The following is a 21,112-nucleotide window of genomic DNA, read 5'->3' as shown; positions in this document are numbered from 1 at the left end:
CGATCCAAATGCTTGTGTTAGGAGCCAGAGTCTTCTTTAACCGCCCAGTCACCTCCCACATCAATGACTTCATCCAGAGGCATTAACAGGGGCCCCTGGAGTATGATTCCAGGGCTAGTTACTACATAGACACCAACACATTACAAGTAATGTTTCGGACTGTGTTGGTGTCCTAACTCAAACATTTTATCTATACGATCTTAAACATTTGTAAGTCTCAATTTAACAGATACATTAAGTTACAGAAAATAAGGGCTAAGTCCCTCATAGGCACTGAGCTAATGACTGTGCAGTGCCTAGAACAGGACTGCGCTACCTAGTCCGCACTCTAGTCCACCTACAAAAACAAAAGCCCACACCCAGTTCTCCTGAATTAGATGCCTTTTCGAGAGATCGTTCGAGATCCAAGCCAAGCTCCTGGTTCTCGGTTCTAAAGAAGCTAGGCAGAGGCCCTAGCCCTGGAGACAGCATCCTAATCTATGTGCATGCAGCCTTTACAGACAGGTCACAAGGACCTAGATCCCCTGCCCTTCAGGCACTAATCCGGGAACTGGTGGCTTCGCGGAGCTCCAAGACAGACCTGAGGTTGTCGCCCGGCTCCGAAGCCCGCTCGGCGGCCTGGCCTTGCGAGTAGCCGCGCTGACCTGAGGACTGAGGCTCCGGGAGACGCTGCCGAGAAGGGTTCGGGCTCCGCAGGCCTCTCCGGCCGCAGCGACGCCTACTTACTGTGCCTTTTGCTGCGGGGACCGTCACCAACCCGGGGAAGCTTACAATCCACCCAGCTCAGGATTCTGGTTTAAACTCGGCGGCGGTTAAGCAGTTGATGCAGCAGCCAATCGGATTCCGAGAAGGCGGCGCAAAGACGCGCCGCTACCCGGAAGTGGAAGACGGAAGGGGCGGGACGCGCCGAGAGCGCGGAGTGGGCGTGGCTCGGCGAGCCGTGGGCGAGCCTGCTTGAGTCCCTGAGCCTGTGGTGGTTCTTTTCCACAAGCTGTGAAGGGAAAGGCTATTTGCGGCTGATCTGTCCAACGCCCTAAAGGTTAACAAACACCTTAAGTCGTTTGCAGTGCTCTGTGTCGTTCACCGTGAGATTCCCTGCCTGCATCCAATTTCTGCATCCTTGTCTTCCAGTCGTGATCCTCGCTCCTTTGCTCTTCACTTGAAAGCCTTTCTCTTAGTGATCGATCAGAAGAGGAGTAGTGAGCCGGGCATGGTGGCACACGCCTATAATCCCAGCACTTGGGAGGCAGAGACAGGTGGATCAATGTGAGTTCGAGGCCAGCCTGGTCTACAAAGCGGGTCCAGGACAGCCAAAGCTACACAGAGAAACCCTGTCTCAAAAAAAAAAAAAAAAAAAAAAAAAAAAAAAAAAGAAAGAAAGAAAGAAAGAAAGAAAGAAAGAAAAGAAAATAAGAGGAGTAGTGATAGCCAATTTAGCAGAGTACGCAAGAGTGGCATTTTAAACTATCACAACTATGTTTTAAAATGTTTTAGTCTCGCCTGGCATGGTGGTGCACGCCTTTAATCCCAGCACACGGTGAGGCAGAGGCAGGCGGGTCTCTGAGTTCGAGGCCAGCCTAGTCTACAAAGCGAGTCCAGGACAGCCAAGGCTACACAGAGAAACTCTGCCTCGAAAAACAAACAAACAAAACAAAAAGGCTAGTCTCTTTATTTCATAAGTTGATTTGGTTCCTTTCACAAATAATTATACATATATACATATAATATGTAGAATTGTATTATATGTGTGTATATGTATATATGTAGAATTTAGAGAAACTATAAAAATCTGCTCTATTCCATCATATTACAAATACAAATAGGCAACTGAGAGGTTAAGGGCATTAGTTGCTCTTGCAAAGGACCCAGGTTTGGTTCTCAGCACCCACGTGGTGGCCCAAAACCATCTATACCTCTAGTTTCAGGGGATCTGATGCCCTCTTTTGTCCTCTGCAGGCACCAGAAATGCATGTAGTGCACACACATGCATGTGGGCAAAGCAGTTATACATATAAAATAATAATAAAAAACTTCTAGTGTCTTGATTTTTAATTGAACATAAATGATGTAATGAGGTCAACTTCATGTTTTGACATGTTTTTGGTTGATGACATTTGAGCATTCTTATGACTTTGCATCTTAAAGAATCTAAAATAATGGAATGGTGCTTGCTTTATACATCCATAAAAATAAATTTACAAAATAAATGCTACAAAAATTCTAAAACAATGAAAACCGCTTGACCAAATTGTAGTATTTATCTTTTTTAATGTTCTAAAATTTGTACCAATTAATGGCATGGGAAGGGTAAACTAAGGTAAAAACCTGTTAGCTCAGTAGGTAGCTTTGGTTTCTTAACTATACACAAAATATATATTTAAAAGCCTGATTCTACAAGTAAACTGCTAGTTCCTCAGCAATCTCTTTCCATCTGTGACCTTTAACCTAGTAGTCTGCTGTTCTCTTGAGCTTGTCCAAACCCAAGAGGATGCCTTAGCTCTCTTTCCTAGAGGCTGCTTCACCTGTGTTCCGCTGCCTCTCTACTGCTCCTGCAAGGCCAGGGGGAAAAGCCCTCTCTTCCCTGGAGCTCCTACCATGAGGAATCTCCGAAGCCAAAAAGGGAGCTCTCATAGGTCCAATTGCTGTCAGAAGTCCCTAGCTCCTCCTCTTACACCCTGGGCAGGCTGAACCATGTCACTGTCATGGGGTGGGGTGGGGGCAGGTCCAAGCCAAGTCACCTTATGGTCTCTGGCAGCTGGGGGTCACCCAGCTGGCTCTGTCTTGGATCATAGGGCAAAGACCACAGGACCTCTCCCAAGCAGCTTGCCTTCATAGGCAGGGTCTTCCCGTTCTTTAGCATCTGGGTGCACGGAGACTTTCAGAGGCTCACCCAAGCTCTTTGGGACACACCTGGCTGCATCTGACATCCATCTAAGCCTGAATATTTTGCTAACAGTTAGGTTTTATATGTATAAAAATCAACTACCCTGCAATACCAAAACTGGAAATAGCAGTAGACAAAGAAAGCCTAGGTATAAGGAAGGAAAAGTTTAAACCTTTACATAAGTAATACTTTAAACAGTTTAAAGATTGGTGCATATTCATTGCATATGGTGCCAGTTTCCTAATGACAAGCTCAGGTCCAGCACGCATGCTGGCTGTGTTCGAACCCAGCCCCGTGAGCTTCAGTCCTCTCTGCACTCTCCCTAGCCTGTCTGTCTACTTCCCTTACCCTTGTCTTCCTTATGTTGTCCTGTATGTGTGTGTGAATCTGTAAAGAACTCCAGGACCTACAAACGAGGAAAACGTGCCACTTGCCTTTCTGTGTCTGACTCCTGTGCTTAATATCATCTATCGCTAGTTGGATCCATTTTAGGAAAACATGGGGGAAACGAGTCAAGATAGAGACATAGGAAATAACTCTTAGGAAGGGATTGCAATAGCTCAGGAAGAGCAGTAAGCACTGACTCATGGGGTTGCATGACATTAAGTGGTCTTCAGCACAACAAAGGAAACAACCAAGGGAAGAGACAGCCTACAGGATGGTCGGAAATCCTCATGGAAGGTTAATATCTAGAAGATATAAAACTATTTTTAAAAACTACACATCAATAAAAGCCAAAGGGACCAAATAACTAACAGAACAAGTAGACAGTTCTCAAAAGATGACACCAGCGAGCTGGCTCAGAGGGTAAAGGGGCTTGCTGCCAGGCTGATCCCTGAGTTCAGTTCATGGGCCCCAGATGGTAGAAGGAGAAAACCAATTCTATACTCCAGTATATACAGATGCACTGGAAATCAGAGACATGTCCTCTAGCCTGCCACAAATTCCCCTTCCCTTCTTATTTATTTATTTTATTTTATTTTTGGTTTTTTGAGACAGGGTTTCTCTGTGTAGCCTTGGCTGTCCTAGACTTGCTTTGTAGACCAGGCTGGCCTCAAACTCACAGTGACCCTCCTGCCTCTGCTTCCCAAGTGCTGGGATTAAAGGTGTGCACTACCACGCCCAGCTCCCTTTTTAAAACAATGAAGCATAAATAGCCATAAGTATGAAAACATTTTAACATCCTTAGACATCAGGAGAAAATAAAATAAAACTGCATTACGATTATATCTCATGCCAGTCAGAATGGCTATCTTAAAAAAAACCAACCTGATGAGAATTTAAAAATTCTTATATATTGCTGTAGGAATGCAACTTGATCCAAACTGAAAACAGAACTTCTTATGATGCGGCTATACCACTTGTGGTTATATACCTTAAGGACTGTAAGGCTTATTAGTTAATTGACCCATATCTAGCTAACATAATCTAATTCATTAAATATTCAGTATATGTTATAGGTTCTCCACCCCCCCCCACCTGTAATTGCAAATTGACTAAGGTTATAGAGCTGATGAGAGCCATATCTGGACTCCAAAACCAAATATGCACAACCTCAATGTGAGTGCTCACACTAAACATAGAGCCTGCATTTTTGTTTTGTTTTGTTTTTAAATCCAGAAATGAGTTCTCTCGCTACAAAGTCCACGTTCTTTCAGCCATCATGTCCAATTACTCGTTTGAAAGCTCAGGATCAGCTGTTGGTCCAAAAGTTCTTTGCAAAGCAGCTGGCTTTACTTTCAATAAAGACAGCTTGCCGCTTTTTAAATATTAAAGGTTTGGGTATCATGACTAACACAGTGTTTAGATGCCTCACTCTGTTGTCCAGGTTAGCCTGGACTTACTATGCTTGAGAAATCAGAAAAATCAAAAATTACCTCTAATATGTAAGCCCCTAGCTTGTACAGGATCTACCCTGTCAGCCTAGCTCCCCTTTTCCCAGATGTTGAAGATTATTCTTAAGTTGATTGATCTTGCAGTATTTGTTGTACATGGAAGACAGTAGGTCTTTCTGCTTTCATAATCAAACTTGTTTACTTGGCTCAAAATATGACTAGGGCAACTGCAAGACATATGTTCTGTCTGGGTCTGGGGTTGTTCAAAGATTCACCTGTCTGACCGTAAATACGTTTTACCACAGAAGAGGCTTTTATTCATATACTGGTGCCAGGTCTACACCAGGAACTGGAGAATCCCAGCCATCTTAGTCAGGGGTTTACAAAGGCAAAGAACACAAAATTAGATTCTGTCCAGAGCAATGCTTCCCAACCCATGGGTCATTAGCCCTTTGGAGGACAAACAATCCTTTCACAGGGGTCTCATATCAGACATGCTGCATATCAGATATTTTCATTATGACTCATAACAGTAACAAAATTATAGTTGTAAAGTAGCAATGAAAAATTTTATGTTTGGGGAGGGTCACTACAACACAAGGAACTGTATTAAAGGGTCACAACATTTGGAAGGCCATTTCCTGCAAAGCAAGCTTTTGTTTACAGAAACAGAAACAGAGCGTTTTGTTAGAGTCCCACAAGACCAGGAAATTACAAAAATTAGCCCTTAGCAGCCATTAACATTTGGATGTCCTATTTTGCTCAATAGTTCTCTTAAGCATAAAAAGTTTTAAACTTTTAAACAAAAAGTTAGCCATCTCCATAACATCAGCCATCACAGTTAAAATAAGACCCTGCCTACACACAGGCAAAATGCATGTAATTTTGTGGGCTTTGCTTATAATAAGGCCTGGGCTGCTACGGCTAGGTGCTGCATCCTGGAAGCACTCCAGGCCAACATTAGACACAAGTATGTAAAGTAAAAAACAAAACAAACAAACAAAACAAAAAACCACAACAAAAAAAAATCCCTTTTCTTATTAAAATGAATTTATGATCGTGGTGACTCTCTGAGTCATCCCAGACCCATACTACCTCTCATAGTGGTAAATTTTGATTATCAGCTTTACCGGGTTTAGAATCACCTAGGAGCCACACCTCTGGGCCTATCTGCGATGGTGTTTCCAGAGAGATTTAGTTGGGGGGAGAATACCCATTCTGAATGTGGTTGGTACCCACACAGTAGACTGGGGTCCTAGACTGAATGAAAAGGGGAAAAAGAAGAAGGCAGCTGAACGCCAGCATTTATCCCGCTCTGTTTTCTGGTTTCGGTCGTAATGTGCTCATTTTACGGATAGTCCCGCTACCAACCCTTCCTTGCCATTGGAGACTTGTATAACAGCTTCTTCTGAGACAGAAACAGCCCGTCCTGCTGAAGCTCTTTAAACAGGAAGGCAAACAACTCACAATAGTCTCAGGAAGTCCCTGACACTGACCAGATTGTCTAGGGTCCTCCCAGCCAGAGTAACCAATAAAAGCTGAGTCTCTCTTAGACAGAAGGGAGTTGAGCTGCCAGGAAGATGGAGGGAAGCTGGAATAGATGCAAAGAGGACTCTCAGAGGAGAGAGGCTGCAAAGACCCTGAGACCTGACCAGCTGCCTGGAAGAAGCAGACACCTTCTGGGGGTGATAGATTCCACTTACCAAAGTTGAATCAAGGTCAGGTAAACAAATTAAATAGTCGTATATCACCTAAGGAAAAAGAAGCAGTCATTAAAAGTCTCCCAACCAAAAAAAAGAAGCCCCAGGCCAGATGGTTTCACCACAGAATTCTATCAGTCCTTCAAAGAAAAGCTAATACCAATTCTCTTCAAACTATTTCACAAAATAGAAACAGAAGAAACATTACCAAACTCATGCTATGAGGCCACAGTCACCTTGATTCCTAAACCACACAAAGATCTAACAAAGAAAGAGAATTTCAGACCAATTTCCCTTATGAACATTGATGAAAAAATACTCATAAAATACTCGCAAACCTAATCCAAGAACACATCAAAAATATCAACCATCATGACCAATCAGGCTTCATCCCAGGCATGGGGGGGGGGGTGGTTCAATAGACAGAAATCCATCAATGTAATCCATCTTATAAACAAACTGAAAGAAAAAAAAAACCCACATGACTATCTCCTTAGATGCCAAAAAAGCATTTGACAAAATCCAACACATATCAGGCAGTCCTGGTGAGACTGGATAGGCTGGGGTCAGATGGTAGGGGAAGAGGGATGGCTCTTTCTGAGGACTGGGGGAGGGAGGCTGGGGGGGGAGGGAAAGGGAGTGTGGGACCAGGTGGAGGCAATGAGGGGGCGACAATTGGGATGTAAAGTGAATAAATTAAAAAAAAAACATTAAAACTATATCAAAAGCACAGCAGTGATATAAGCACCTCTTCTTTCTAGAGTTGCTGGGGGTTTTGTTTATTTTTGTTTTTTTTTTAGAGCAACTGAGAGGGTATAAGATCTTTGAAAATTGTTTTTGAAAAAGGCTTTTAAAATTTTACATTTCTATCAGATACCCCTACAAACCAAAAATTATGACAGATTGGGCTGAATTCTCTTAGGTTTCTGTTGTTTATCTTTGGAACAATAGATGGATGAGGAGATGTAGTTAGTTATTGTCTTTAGCTGTCTGTTCCTTATTGTAAATGCCTCATCTGTAAAATTAATGAGTTGCATGTGCTTTGTGGGATGGCAGCATTGTAGCCCAGGACAATTATTGTTAATTAAATCAATGAGTTCAGAGTTTAATTGTGACACTCCCCTGAAGGAGACACAGGTTTTATTCTTCTCCCTGTTTTCCTTTATTCCTTCATTAATTAATTGTCTGGTTCTCTATACCGAAGGCTGAATTCTAGGCAATTAACTTTTGATCGTCTTGAGACACATATCCACACACCCAAAGAAGCTGAGGGAGATGAAAGAAGAGAAAATGTCTTGCATTTAAAGACACACTCTTTAATAAACCAGCGTTACTAAAATAAAAATCAGCCAAGAAAGATGATCTCTGAGCAGGATCTAAGCAAAGGGCACTGCAAGTCAATAAATCAATAAAACAAAGTAGAAACAGTGCACTTATTTCGTTTAGCCACCTGCTCTTATTTGTACTAGTGTGGGAGGATGGTCTGTACCGCTAAAAACTAACTGGCTGATTGGAGCAGAAGAGGATGCTGTATGGTATAAGGCGCTTAAGGAGAGGACAAAGAGGGCGCCTTGGCAAGGGGGTGAGACTTGCCATGCTCCAGCTACCTGTGTTAATATGTCCCCCCCCCCCCCCCCCGTTGCTGTGGTAAATACTAGAGAAGCAGCTTAAGAACAGAGGCTCAGAGTATGAGGGTACAGTGGAGAACTCACAATCAATGAGGCTGAAGGTAAGTGGTCTCACTGTATCCACAGTCAGGAAGCCCAGAGAGGTAAATATAGCTTTCTTCTTCTTCTTCTTCTTCTTCTTCTTCTTCTTCTTCTTCTTCTTCTTCTTCTTCTTCTTCTTCTTCTTCTTCTTCTTCTCCTTCTCCTTCTCCTTCTCCTTCTCCTTCTCCTTCTCCTTCTCCTTCTCCTTCTTAATCCAGGACTCCAACCCATAAATGGTGCCACCCACTATTATGGTGGTTCTTCATGCTTTAATAAACTCAGTTGTAGTGAGCATAGTTTTTTTTTTAAGCCTTTTATTCACGAAAAAACAGCTTAGTCAGGGTTGCCAGTACACCCAAGGCTGCACCTGATAACCAGGACTCAGTGACATCACTCACTCTAGACAGCCAGACACAGTCCTAGAACCCCATGAGGCCCACTGGACAGTATGTAAGCCGAGATCAAGAGCAGCGCTGTGCTCTGAACATCTGGAGGGGTGCCACCTTGATCTGCTCTGTGGCTGCAGAGTCTCCTCCAGGATCCTGTTTAATGGAAGTTTTGGTTTCTTTAACAATTCAGTTATTTAAATATGTTTTTGTTTTAATCCCAAGTGTAGGATATGGCAGTGCCTTAGTTTACCTACAGCTGATAACTGCCTCTTGCAGCTTCAGAGAGGGGCATGGTTTTTGCTAGCTAGAAATAGTTTAATTCTGAGGTCTTGGAGAGGGTATGAATATGAGAGCCCAGACAGAGAAGGAGTGAGGCCTTTGGGGAGACAGATGGACGGGGAAGAAGCTGCGTGGCTGCGTGCTTGTCCTGCTGAATTTGCTGTTTGCTGTTGCTGGATTGCTAGATGTACTGACAACTGAGATTGGCATTTTCTCAAAGAACTTGATGACCCTACCCTAGCCAGAACTAAATCTAAAGAAATCTATGTTTTCTTTCCTTTCTACCTCTCCTACCAAGGGCTGGGGGGTTGGAAGGGAGATCTTGGCATTAAGGAACCCAAGTAAAGTCCATCTTAAAGAATAGTGCTTCCAATCCTGACCCTTGAATCAGAGACTTCTGTTAAAATCTGGACCTGACCTTCAGCTAAAATATGTCACAGGTGAGCAGTATTGGGGAGATAGGCTTAGGACCATGGTTAGGAATTTAGAGTGTGAACTGTGTGTGATGACCCTCAGCATACTAAAATATAACTTTTTTTTTTTTTACTAACTATGTGGTCACCCTTCTTGTTCTTGGCACCAATCTATGAACCCTCTCACAGATACAGCCAGAGGTCACTTCATTGATGCTTCCTATGTCCTTTCAAAATGACAATATTACCCATCACACATCTAATCCTTGTCAACTTGACACCCAAACTTTTAAGTCATAGCATTCCACCTGTTCTCCCCATAGACTCCAGGCCATTTGTGGATAGGGATGGCTCCCATAGACTCAAGTGTTTGAATGCTTGGCCCATAGGGAGTGGACTTGCTGGAGTGGGTGTGGCCTTGTTGGAGTAGGTGTGGCCTTGTTGGAAGAAGTGTGTCACTGTGGAGGAGGGCTTTGAAGTGTCATATATGCTCAAGGTAGGCCTAGTGTGGCTCATAGTCCCCTTCTGCTATCTGCAGATCAGGATGTAGGACTCTCAGCTCCTCCTCCAGCACCACGTCTGCCTGCACGCTGCCACGCCTCTCACCATAATGAATATGGATTAAACCTCTGAAAACTAAGCCAGCCCCAATGTCCCTTCACAGCAATAAAAACCCTAAGACAGAACCTGGAACAGGGAGTGGGTTATTGCTGTCATGGGACTTAGCATGCTTTTGTTTGGTAGAATGTAGATTCTGGGATTTTTGAATTAGAAAAGCAATTAAACACAGTTTATGAGCCATTATAGTAGGAACATGGAAGACGTGGGGCTGAGGGTGATTTGAATGTGGGGGTCTGGCTCAAGAGTTTTCAGAGAAGAATATTAATAGGTGATATTTTATCAAATAATAAACATGGTTTTGTCCTTTTCCAAAAAGTCTGATGCTAAATTGAAAAGGTTTGGATTAATTTCACTACCAGAGGAAATCTCAAAACAGCCTAGTATTGACTCTGTCGTATGGTTGTTAGTGGTCACTCTTATGCAGATCTATAATAAAAAGAAGCAAGCTGAGAAAGGAAAATACAGAATGTAGAGATTGATGAGGAGAGGGGTACCAGGAGTGCAATGGGGCCAAACCCTGTGTTCAAGGAAATAAGCAGATTAAAAGGAAAACCTGGTGTTAAATGGAATAAAGGGAGTTGTGACCTCAGGGCAAGATCCCATCCAGCTAAGCTTCCAGCTGGTGAAAATGGATTGAAGAAATATTTAGAGAAAGTCTAAGAAAACTAAGACAAGATTTCAAAATTCAAAATGTATCCGGTTCAACACCAAAGTCTCCACAATTTCTAACAGTTTCATCACTATTCAAAGTGTAGGTACAGCGTGGTTCCTGAGACTTGGGGAATCTACTATATGTGAGCCTGCATAACATTCAATAAACAAGTTATATACTTTAACATATAATGGCACAGAGTGAACAATCTCACCCCCAAAGGGAGGAATGATGGTATAGCAAAGAAAGGCTGAGCCAAAGCAAGACTGGAAAGCACCAGAGCCTGTGGTTCTACATTGTGATGGAGCGTAGATAACCTAGCCCCTTTACCTTTGTTGCCTGCAACATCCATTCCCTTGGTCTGGCTCCATTCTGTGCCTGTACTTTCTTTGGTGTATGTCCTGTGGTCTTGGTATCCTAGCTTCATGCAGTGGTTCCTTGGGGCCCAACTACAGGGAAGCGTGTACCTGTCTGCCACGTTCACATTTTTCTAGGTGTTTCTCTTGGTATTCTCCTCCACCAGCATGATTCATTAAACCTCTCTGTCAGTGTTCTAGGTATTTTCTGCCTAAAGTAGTAACAGTAGTAGTAGTCGCTGTCGTCATCGCTGCCGCCTGCCCTCTTCCTCTTCCTCCTCCTCCTCCTTCTTTTGGTTTTCCAGACAGGGATTCCTCTGTGTAGCCTTGGCTGTCCTGGACTTGAACTGTAGACCAAGCTGGCCTCGAACTCATAGAGATCCACCTGTCTCTTCTCCCTAACTGCTGGGATTACAGGCATGCACTACCAAGCCAGGCTGTAGCCCAAAGTTCTTAACTCTTCTAAAGGTCCAACAACTGTCACCCTCCTTGCCCCTGGGGATCATCAGGGATATTGGTCCACGAGGGCAAAAGGATGGGGAGTTCAGAAGCCCTGAGAGTACGAATGGAAACGACAGAAATGACGACACTCTGGGATCAGCTCCAGAGAGGCAGAGACATTTTATTAGGGCGAATGAGGCTTTGGTGAGGGGGTAGGGATATCCAGGGTGGGTGAAGGGCATTGGCTGAAGGGCTAGGGTACTGAGATGCCTCATTAGCATGGGGAGGAATCCCAGGTGCTTGTTGAATAGGGTAAAGGGAGTTGGACCTGTCCTCAGGTAGAGGGTGTGGGGACTGGGATTCCCTGCCCCCTCCCTGGGGAGAGAAGAGGAAACCTCACTGAATAAGGGAGTTCACCATTTGCATGGCGTTTAGGGCTTTCTGATAATGTCAGCAAGGTTTCCTGACATGGAACCGTGTGGGTTTATCACAGCACCAGCCATGATTCTCAGCATGGATTTCTGTGTTAGTTACACTTATCATGATTATGCCCAGATACCTGACAAGAACCACCGTAGGGAAGAAATGGTTTGTTTTGGCTCACAGTTTGAGTACACTGCAGCAGGCCATAGGAATTATGGGAGCAGAAGCTTGAAGCATCTGGTCACATTGTATTCACAGTCAAGAAGGAGAGAGCCACAAGAGAGCTGGTGCTCAGTTTCTTCTGTTCCTTCAGACCAGGACCCACACCATGGAAACATCACCTTTAGGTCAGGTCTTTCTACCTCAATTCACCTAATCTAGGAACCATTACTACTACTATTTCTTCTTCTTCTTCTTCTTCTTCTTCTTCTTCTTCTTCTTCTTCTTCTTCTTCTTCTTCTTTGTTTTTGAGACAGGGTTTCTCTGTGTAGCCTTGGCTGTCCTGGACTCACTTTGTAGACCAGGCTGGCCTCGAACTCACAGAGATCCTCCTGCCCCTGCCTCCTGAGTGCTGGGATTAAAGGTGTGCGCCACCATGCTTGGCTATCTAGGAACTTCTTTATAGACGTTCCCAGAGGTTTGTCTCCTTGTTGATTCTGGCTCCTGTCAGGCTGACAGTCTGTATTAGGCATCACACTACCACCAAACCCTGTGAGGATGATGATGAGCTTATACAGGCAACTCTTGCATTAGATGCGACCTTCCAGACCACCAGTGCTGCCTGTGAGAAAAGTGGGTGTGGCTTTGTATCACTAGTTCCTGTTGCCTGACCTGAGTTGGATGTGTGTGATGACGAGGCAAGCCTGAACCATCTGAGTCCTAGCTGCAAGGGAGTCTTGAAAAATCTGTCAGTTTATTTTGGTCTAATGAGAGGAAACATGTCCTTATTAAGACTCATAGGAGAACAATTTCTCCAAGCTTAGAAAGGACATTTTGATCTGGCCACTCCACTCCCAAATTACAAGGCTCTATTTCAATGTGTTATACAACTTTACTACAGTAATTGTTTTTTTTTTTTAATAAACAATTTCCTGCTGTTCCTGGTAAGTGGTAAGTAATAGCAGCAGCAGACATAATTTATCCTGATTGTGGTTTCACTTTCCTCTACTCCTCCCAGTTGGTCCCCCACCCCTCCCATCCTTATCCACTCCCTTTCTGCCTCTTATTAGAAAAGAACAGTCTTCAAAGAGATAATAATAATAAGCTATAACAAAATAAAATGTAATAAGATAAAACAAAATATCACATAGAAGCTGGACAAGAAAATAAAACAGAAGAAAAAGATTTCAAGAGAAGGCACAAGAATCAGAGATCACTCGGGAATCCCATAAAAACTAGAATCCAGCACGCCTTTAATCCCAGCACTCGGGAGGCAGAGGCAGGCGGATCGCTGTGAGTTCCAGGCCAGCCTGGTCTACAAAGCGAGTCCAGGACAGCCAAGGCTACACAGAGAAACCCTGTCTCAAACAAACAAACAAAACAACAACAACAACAACAACACTGGAATCCATACTATATATCCCACGGACCTGGCGCAGACCACGCAGGCCCTGTGCCGGCTGCTTCAGTCTCTGTGAGTTCATACCAGCTTGATCGTGTTTATTTTGAGAGCCTTATTTTCTTGGTGTCCTCCGTCTTGGCTGTTATACTCTTTCAGCCTCATCTTCCACAGATTTTCCTGAGTTCTGGCATGTGTGTGTGTGTGTGTATGTGTGTGTGTGTGTGTGTGTGTGTGTGTGTGTGTGTGTGTGTGTATTTGATGGAGACTTCACATTTAGGGCTGAGTGTTCCCAGATCTCTCACTTTCGACATACTGTCTGGCTGTGAGTCTCTGTGTTTGTCAGGAGGCAGCTTCTGGGATGAAGGCTCAGCAAGGTTCATCTGTGAGGATAGCACAGTTCTCAACCCTACTAAGGCTGTGACCTGAGTAAGATACAGTATCTCACCCTGGGGTGACCCCTTCAATCATAAAATTATTTCATTGCTACTTCAAAACTAATTTTGCTACTGTTATGAATCAGAATATAAATATCTGATGTACAGGATATCTGATATGGGATCCCCAAAGAGGTTGCAGTTCATAGGTTGATGACCACTGCTTTTAACAGGATATCATCGGGGGTCAATTTCTCATCTCCCCCACCCCCTTTTTTTTAGACCAATAGTATTTGGTTTCACCCTAGGTTCCTGAGCTATCTAGTCTCTGACTTTTATTCACCCTAGCAGTGTCAAGTATAGGCTCCATCTCATGGAGTAGGCCTTAAGTCAAATCAATATCGGTTGGTTACTCTTACCTGTTTTGTGCCACCATTGCCCTAGCATATTTTACAGGCAGGGCACTAATGTAACTCAAAGGGTTTTATGGCTGACTTGGTGCTTATATTTCTTTATTTTTTTTGGTAGTGCACAGAGTACTTTCATGTACGAAAATGCTAACAGATAGTCATGAAGGCTCTATGTAAATACCAGCTAGATTTCTCCATGTTCAGTGCATGGCATAGATATTGTATTCAGTCATGGTGCCTTTATGTCAGTTTTTTGGAGAAGCAGTCCATTGCCTTGGCAATAGCCTGAGTTGTTAGGAGATGCCTAGGTGACCCCCTTCGGCCAAGAGTTCAATGAGATGTAACCTAATCCCAGTTCTGGAAGCTTCATTTGGTGACAAGAGATGGCCGGTTGAGATTCTGTCTCCCCCATTATTTGGCAATTTCATTTGGATCACCTTCATATATGTATATATTTTAGGAAGCTTCTACTGTATTAGGTGTCCACACTACCCCTCAAATGTCCCTTAGTTTTAGCAATCTCTCCCCATATTCCCTCCCTCAACCCACTCTCTCTCCCTTTGGCCTTTCCACCTGATCTTTCTGTTCCAGCTGCCTATCTATCCATAATAATCTATTATAATTTCCTTTCCGCAGTGACATCTTTACCCTCTTGTCCCTTACTTTCTACTTACTCTCTGTGGTTCTATGGATCACAGCTTGGTTATCATCGACCTAACAGCTAAAATATTAACCTATAAGTGAATTCATACCATAATTGTCTTTGCTAGTCTGGCATACCTCACTCAGTGTGATTTTTTTTTCCCCTAGCTCCATCCATTTGCCTGCAAATTTCATGATGTCCTTTTTGCTGACACTGAGTAATGGCCATTGAAGATGCTATTTGTTTTTTCCAATGTGTGTTTCTGGCTTCTTTATAAAAAAAAAAAAAAGGAAAGTTGAGGGAGTGGGTGGGGCTAGGAGTAGGAGGGTATCACTTGGGGTGTGTGGACGGTGCCACCAGAGGAACTGGCATGGTACTGGTGAGGTGGGGCATGTTCAAACTCAAGGAACCCCAAACTTATGATCTAGAATCTCACCCTGAGTCCAGCAGGAGTGGAACAAGCTCCCTCCCTGTTTCTGTGCCTGCCTCTGAGCAGGTGGCACGGAGACCTCCAACCAGGTAGTCAGTCATGCAGTGGGCACCTGGATGCAAACAGAGCATCACCAGCATGCCAGTGCCAACCAAACAAAGATACTCAGCCCCAAGCCTCCCCCCACTTCCCAAGACTTCCATAGCACCTGGAACACACACCGCACACCTTTGAACTTGAGCAGTTTCACTAATAAAGGACCAGCGTCTATTTTACCAAAGATCATCTGAAACTGGTTGTTTTCTTACTGAGTTATAACTGAGTTTGGGAAAGAAGGGCTTCCCTTCTCCCTGAAGAATTCATTGCTGGACCCCTGGACTCGCCTGTGGGTCAGGCTCTTGTCTCGGACCACTGTAGCCAGTTGCCTCTCGGAGATAGCAAGCTTCTGTGGTTTGTTGGTAGCAGCCGCTGACACCATCATCTGCACTGCTTGCTGCAATGCTCATCTGCAGCAGCTGGCTGCCTATGTCTCACCCTCCTGCCCCCCAAGCAGCCATCCTTCTGAGTCATGTTGGGCTCTGGCCACCACCTGGCTCAGCTCTGGAGTTCCACTATTGTCTGGCCTGGTGCCTGCATCCCAGCTAAAAGAGCTGTGACACCATTCTGTATTGCAGAGGGAGGGTCTTTCTAACTGCATGCGTATCAGTGAGCTATATAACACTTCGCTGCAGAGAGGATCTTCCTCTCCCACACCCCCAGCCAGACCAGAAACCCCCTAGCACAGACCCTGCTCCATGCTCTATCCTTCTCATCACGGAGTCCAGCAGAGCCCAGATGTTCCAGGGATCTCCCTCCCAGCTCAGTGTCCAGTGGCATCCAGGCATCCCAGGGAGAAGCAGAACCATTGTTAGCGCCCAATTTGGGGTAACAGGCTCTCTGGTTAGATAAAAAACGGGTGAGTGTCCATTATAGCAGCAGTCAGCCAATGCACAGGACCAATAAAAACAGGTCCCACCGAAATGCTGTTTTCCAACAGCCAGAATCAGGATACTAAAGACCATGTTATTTCAGATTCACAACCCTCACATAATTAATACAGGAAATCAAAACCATATACCCACCTTTTACACTCTTACCACCCCTCGGAGGGGTGCCACACAGCCCTTGGCTCCACCCACCCCCTTCCCCTCACCCAACAACTCAGCTCTCTGAAGGACTCCATCTTAAACATAGACAAGCCATCCCCCTCCCCTCCCCCTCCTCTCCTTCCCTTACTCTACTTCCTGTCTCCAAAGAGGAGGCAGTGGTCCCTGTATCTCCTTCTCCTAGCCAACAAAGCTCCACTCTCCAAAAACCTTCCCATGTGCCCCTCCAAATATAAAAAATAAAAAGAGAAGCCATGTAACTCTGAGGCCTCTAACCTTCTACCACTCAGCTGCTTTGTAATTTCCAAAACCAACCAAACCAAAACAAAAAGCCCCAAAATAAAACCCCAGCAAACTCTGCCTCTTCCTCCACTCATGACTCAAATTTGGAGCCAAAATTTCACTAATCCCAAGCATTCCCAGTTAATAACCCCACGAGAAGTAAACCACTTAACTGGTACCCATGCCAAGTTGCAGATTTAAAAGAACTCGGACAGGCAGTAAATGAAGATGCCATTCACATACCTTGGCCAAAATCTTTCTTACAGAGCTAGATTGTACCTTAAATATGCCCCAAGATTGGGGAGATATCTGTAGCTCCTCCATGCTCCGTCCACTCTATACAGTAGGAAACCTATTTCAGGGATGAATGTCTCCCTGGAGACAGGGATAGGAGAAATCAAGACCAAGATGACATCCCATGGAGACTTGAATTTTTTAGCCAGAGAACCTTTTCCATGGGAGCACAGCAGGTGACATTGCCAGCAAGTTACTTTGACCTATGGCATGGAGCAGTGTACCCTGAAACTGAGCCAAACTATTTCTCTATTGTGTAGATGTATTACATTTTCTTTATCCATTCTTCTGTTGAGGACATCTAGGTTGTTTCTAATTTCTGGCTATTATGAACAGAGCAGCAGTGAACATGGTTGAAGAGGTGCCTCTGTAGTAAGATGAAACATCCTTTGGGTTTATGCTCAAGAGTGGTATAACTGGATCTTGAGGTAGATCGATTCCCATCTTCCCGAGGAACTGTCATACTGATTTCTATAATTGCTGTAGAAGTTTGGACTTGCACCAGCAATGGGTGAGGTTCCCCTTCTTCCACAATCTCACCAGCATGAGCTGTCACTTGTTTTATTACTCTTAGCCATTCTGGCAGGTGTAAAATGAATTCTCAGAATAGTTTTGATTTGCATTTCCCTGGTGGCTAAGAATTTTGAACATTTTAGTGTTTCTCCGCCATCTGAATTTCCTCTATTGAGAAATCTCTGTTTAGATCTGTAGTCTAACTTTTAATTGGAATTTATTTTTTTATATCTAGTTTTTTTAAAGTTCTTTATATGTTTTAGATATGGGTCTCTATTTGATATGTAGTTGGTAAAAATCTTTTCCCATTCTGTAGGATGTTGCTTTGTCTGAATGACAGTGTCTTTGTTGTTGTTTGTTTGTTTTGTTTTGTTTTTTGAGACAAGGTTTCTCTATGTAACAGCCCTAGCTGTCCTGGATTCACTTTTGTAGACCAGGCTGGCCTTGAACTCACAAAGATTCACCTGCCTCTGCCTCCTGAGTGCTGGGATTGAATGTATGTGCCATTCCAGTTTTGTGAGGTCTCACTTATTAATTTTTTTATCTTACTGTCTATACTAATGGTGTTAGGTTCAGGAAGTTGTCTCCTGTGCCAATAATTTCAAGGCTATTTCCTACTTTCTCTTCTATCATGTTCAGTGTCTGTTTTTTATGTTGAGGTCTTTGATCCACTTGGAATTGAGTTTTATGTAGGGTGATAAGTACAGATCCATTTGGGTTCTTCTACATGGCCATCCAGTCTGACAGTTTGACCAACAAATGGCCAACCATTTGTTGAAGATTCTCTCACTCTCTCTCTCTCTCTCTCTCTCTCCCCGCCCCCCACAAGTGTGTGTTTCTGGCTTCTCTATAGAAAAGAAAGAAGGAAAGAAAGGAAGAAAGGGAGAAAGAAAAAGTAAACTCAGGGAGGGGTGGGAATAGGAACAGGAGGGACCAGGCGGGGAAGGGCTGAGGAGAGTACTGGGAGAGACAACTAGAGTGGAAGGGGCATCTCTGGGACAAGCTAGAAGCCTAGGGCAATGGAGACTCCCAGGAATCTCTGCGGGTGACCCTAGCTAAGACTGCTAGCAACGCGGGATTTGAAGCCTGAAAGGACCATCTGCTATAACCAGGCAAGACTTCCAACGGAGACGTTGGGATATCAACCCAGCCACAAAACCTTCCACCTACAATTTGTCCTGCCTACAAGATGTGCAGGGGTAAAGATGGAGCAGAAATTGAGGGTGTGGCCAACTAATGACAGGTCAAGCTTGAGACCCACGAGACCCATGCCATGAGAGAGGGAGCCCACCCCTGACACTGCTAATGATATTCTGCTGTGCTTGCAGACAGGAGCCTAGCATAACCATCACCAGAGAGGCTTCACCCAGCATCTGATGGACACAGATGCAGAGACCCACAGCCAAGCATTAGGTGGAGCTCGGGGAATCCCTGCAGAAGAGGGGGAGGAAGGATTTTAGGATCCAAAAGAGTCACAGACATGACAAGAAAACCAAAAGAATGAATTAACATGGTGTAGGTGCTCACAGAGACTGAACCCTGAACCAAGGAGCCTGCATGGGACTGACCTATGCTCTCTGCACACATGTAAGTTGTGTAGCTTGGTCTTCATGTGGGGCTCCTAACAGTAGGAGCAGGGGCTGTCCCTGACTCTGTTCCCTGACTTTGAGTTCCTTTTCCCTAACTGAGCCGCCTTGTCTAGCCTCAACAGAAGATACACTTAGTTTTACTGCAACTTCAATGCCAAGGCTGGTTTATATCCACTGGAAGGTTCCCCTTTTCTGAAAGGAGTAAGTGGGGCTGGGGGTGGGGCTGGGGCTGGGGGTGGGGCGGAAAGCCTGGGAAGAAAAGAAAGCAAACTGCTGTCTGGATGAGAAGTAAATAAATAAATAATTTTTTTAAAAAGGGAAAAACATCAGATGCCCATAGGTCTGTAGAGTTGTGTGTGGGGTATTCAATTTGAATCCATTGGTCAACATGTCTGTTTTTATCCTAATACCATGCTGTTTTTATTACTGTAGCTTTGTAGTACAACTTGAAATCAGGGATGGTGATGCCTTCAGCAGTTCTTTTATTTTACAAGACTTTTTTTTTAAAAGCTATCTTGTTTTGTGCACATGTGTTACCATATGAAGCTGAAAATTGTCCTTTCACAATCCGTGAAAAATTTTGTTGAATATTGATGGAGATTGCATTGAATCTGTAGATTGTTTCTGGTAAGATGGCTATTTCTACTATGTTAATCCTACTGATCCACGAGCATGGGAGATCTTTCTAGGTTCTGATATCTTCTTCAATGATGAAGGGTTGTTTGGTTTTGCTTTTTTTTTTTTTTTTAAATCATAACAGTCTTTCACTTGCTTCGTTAGACTTATCCCAAAATATGTTATTTGAGGTCCTGGTGGAAATCCAGAATTGATTGTAAAGCAGAAGCCAGAGGCCTTGAACCAGACCAATAACTCATTGCAATGAACATTTACAAGTAAAGATGTGTGGACAAAAGAGTGTACTTGTGAAAGCTTTTACTTTCCCTGATTTCTCTCTCAGTCCCTTGTCATTTGTATATAGTAGGACTACTGATTTTTTTTTTTTTTTTAGTTAATACCCACAGAGCAATTTCCTGGTGTTTTTTTCTTTCTAGTTTTTATTGCTTCTTTGTGGATTTCACATCATGTACTCCAATCTCCCTCATCTCCCTGTTCCTTCCTATCCACCTCCCACTCCTATAATTTCCCTTCCCAAAAGAAAATACAAAACAAAAATAAAACAAAACAAAAAATCTTTTTGTGGAAGCTGTAGTGTATCACAGTATGTCCCATAGTATATTCTTTTGTCCACACATCTTTATTTGCAAATGTTCATTGCAATGAGTCATTGGTCTTGTTCAGGGCCTCTGGCTTCTGCTACATTATCAATTCTGGATCTCCACTAGGACTCCTCTCAGCTATCCTGTTGCTACTTTGTGTCATGGAGATCTCCAGGACTGGCCCTTTCACATGCCCCAGCAGTTCATGGATGAAGCTGATTTTGGAATGAGCCAACTCAAAGCCCTGGATTTGGGCATGGGTGGTAATTGAGTTGGTCAGCCACCAGCTCTCCTGCACCCACACCACCAGGGCAAGCTCTGCAGCAGTGCCCCAGCTACTCACCCAATGCTGAAGCTGGCAAGGGGCATGGCCAGATAACCTGCTGTAATGCACTCAGGGCTGGCTCACCACAGCCGAGCCACCACAGCCAGCTTCATTGTGCTGCTTAGAGGAGTGCTGGGCTCACTCTCCTGAGTGCTGCAGCTGGTGAGGGGCAGGGCCAGCTCTACCACCTGCGGCAGGTAGTGAGGTATGAGGTGGGGGAAGGGCATCTCTCTCTCTTGCCCATGCCCTGGTTGGATTTTTGGGGGACCACGTATGTATACTAGTATATATCTGCAAATAAAGATACTTTGACATATTTCTTTTTGATCTGTATCCCCTTGATTTCCTTAAGTTGTCTTATTGCTCTAGCTAAGACTTCAAGTGCTACATTGAATAGATATAAAAAGAGTGGACAACCTTGACTTGCTCCAGACTTTAATGGATTTTTTTCTCTCCATCTAAGTTGATGTTGGCTATGGGCTTACTGTAAACTCCTTTTATTATGTTGAGGTATGTCCCTTGTATACCTTATCTTTCCTGGATTTTTATCATGAAAAGGGTAATAGATTTTGTTAAAAGCCTTTTCTGCATCTAATTAGATGATCATGTGGTTTTTGTCTTTCAATT

At 43.9% G+C, this 21,112-nt stretch overlaps 1 protein-coding gene across 4 annotated transcripts in view; it reads right to left on the bottom strand.

Moving 5' to 3' along the window:
• The window catches only part of SGO2 (shugoshin 2), a 58,957-nt gene that overhangs the window by 29,512 nt on the left and 8,333 nt on the right, over nt 1–21,112 (bottom strand). For 2 of the 4 annotated variants that reach the window (XM_084778896.1, XM_084778898.1), the window contains exon 1: nt 581–872. The exons of 1 other annotated variant lie outside the window; for it this stretch is intronic. Coding sequence is in view for 1 of the 3 variants with exons in the window: in XM_084778897.1 (XP_084635023.1) it covers nt 727 (1 nt within the window). In the remaining 2 variants the exon portion in view is untranslated. Of the gene's footprint in view, nt 1–580; nt 873–21,112 lie in introns of those variants that run through there. One more of the 4 variants, XM_084778897.1, reaches the window with a different exon arrangement.

The sequence above is a fragment of the Acomys minous genome (assembly GCF_964271855.1).
Source record: "Acomys minous genome assembly, chromosome: 4".
NCBI lineage: Eukaryota > Metazoa > Chordata > Mammalia > Rodentia > Muridae > Acomys > Acomys minous.
The sequence above is the reverse complement of the archived record's forward strand: the minus strand, read 5'-3'. Positions and strand labels throughout refer to the sequence as shown.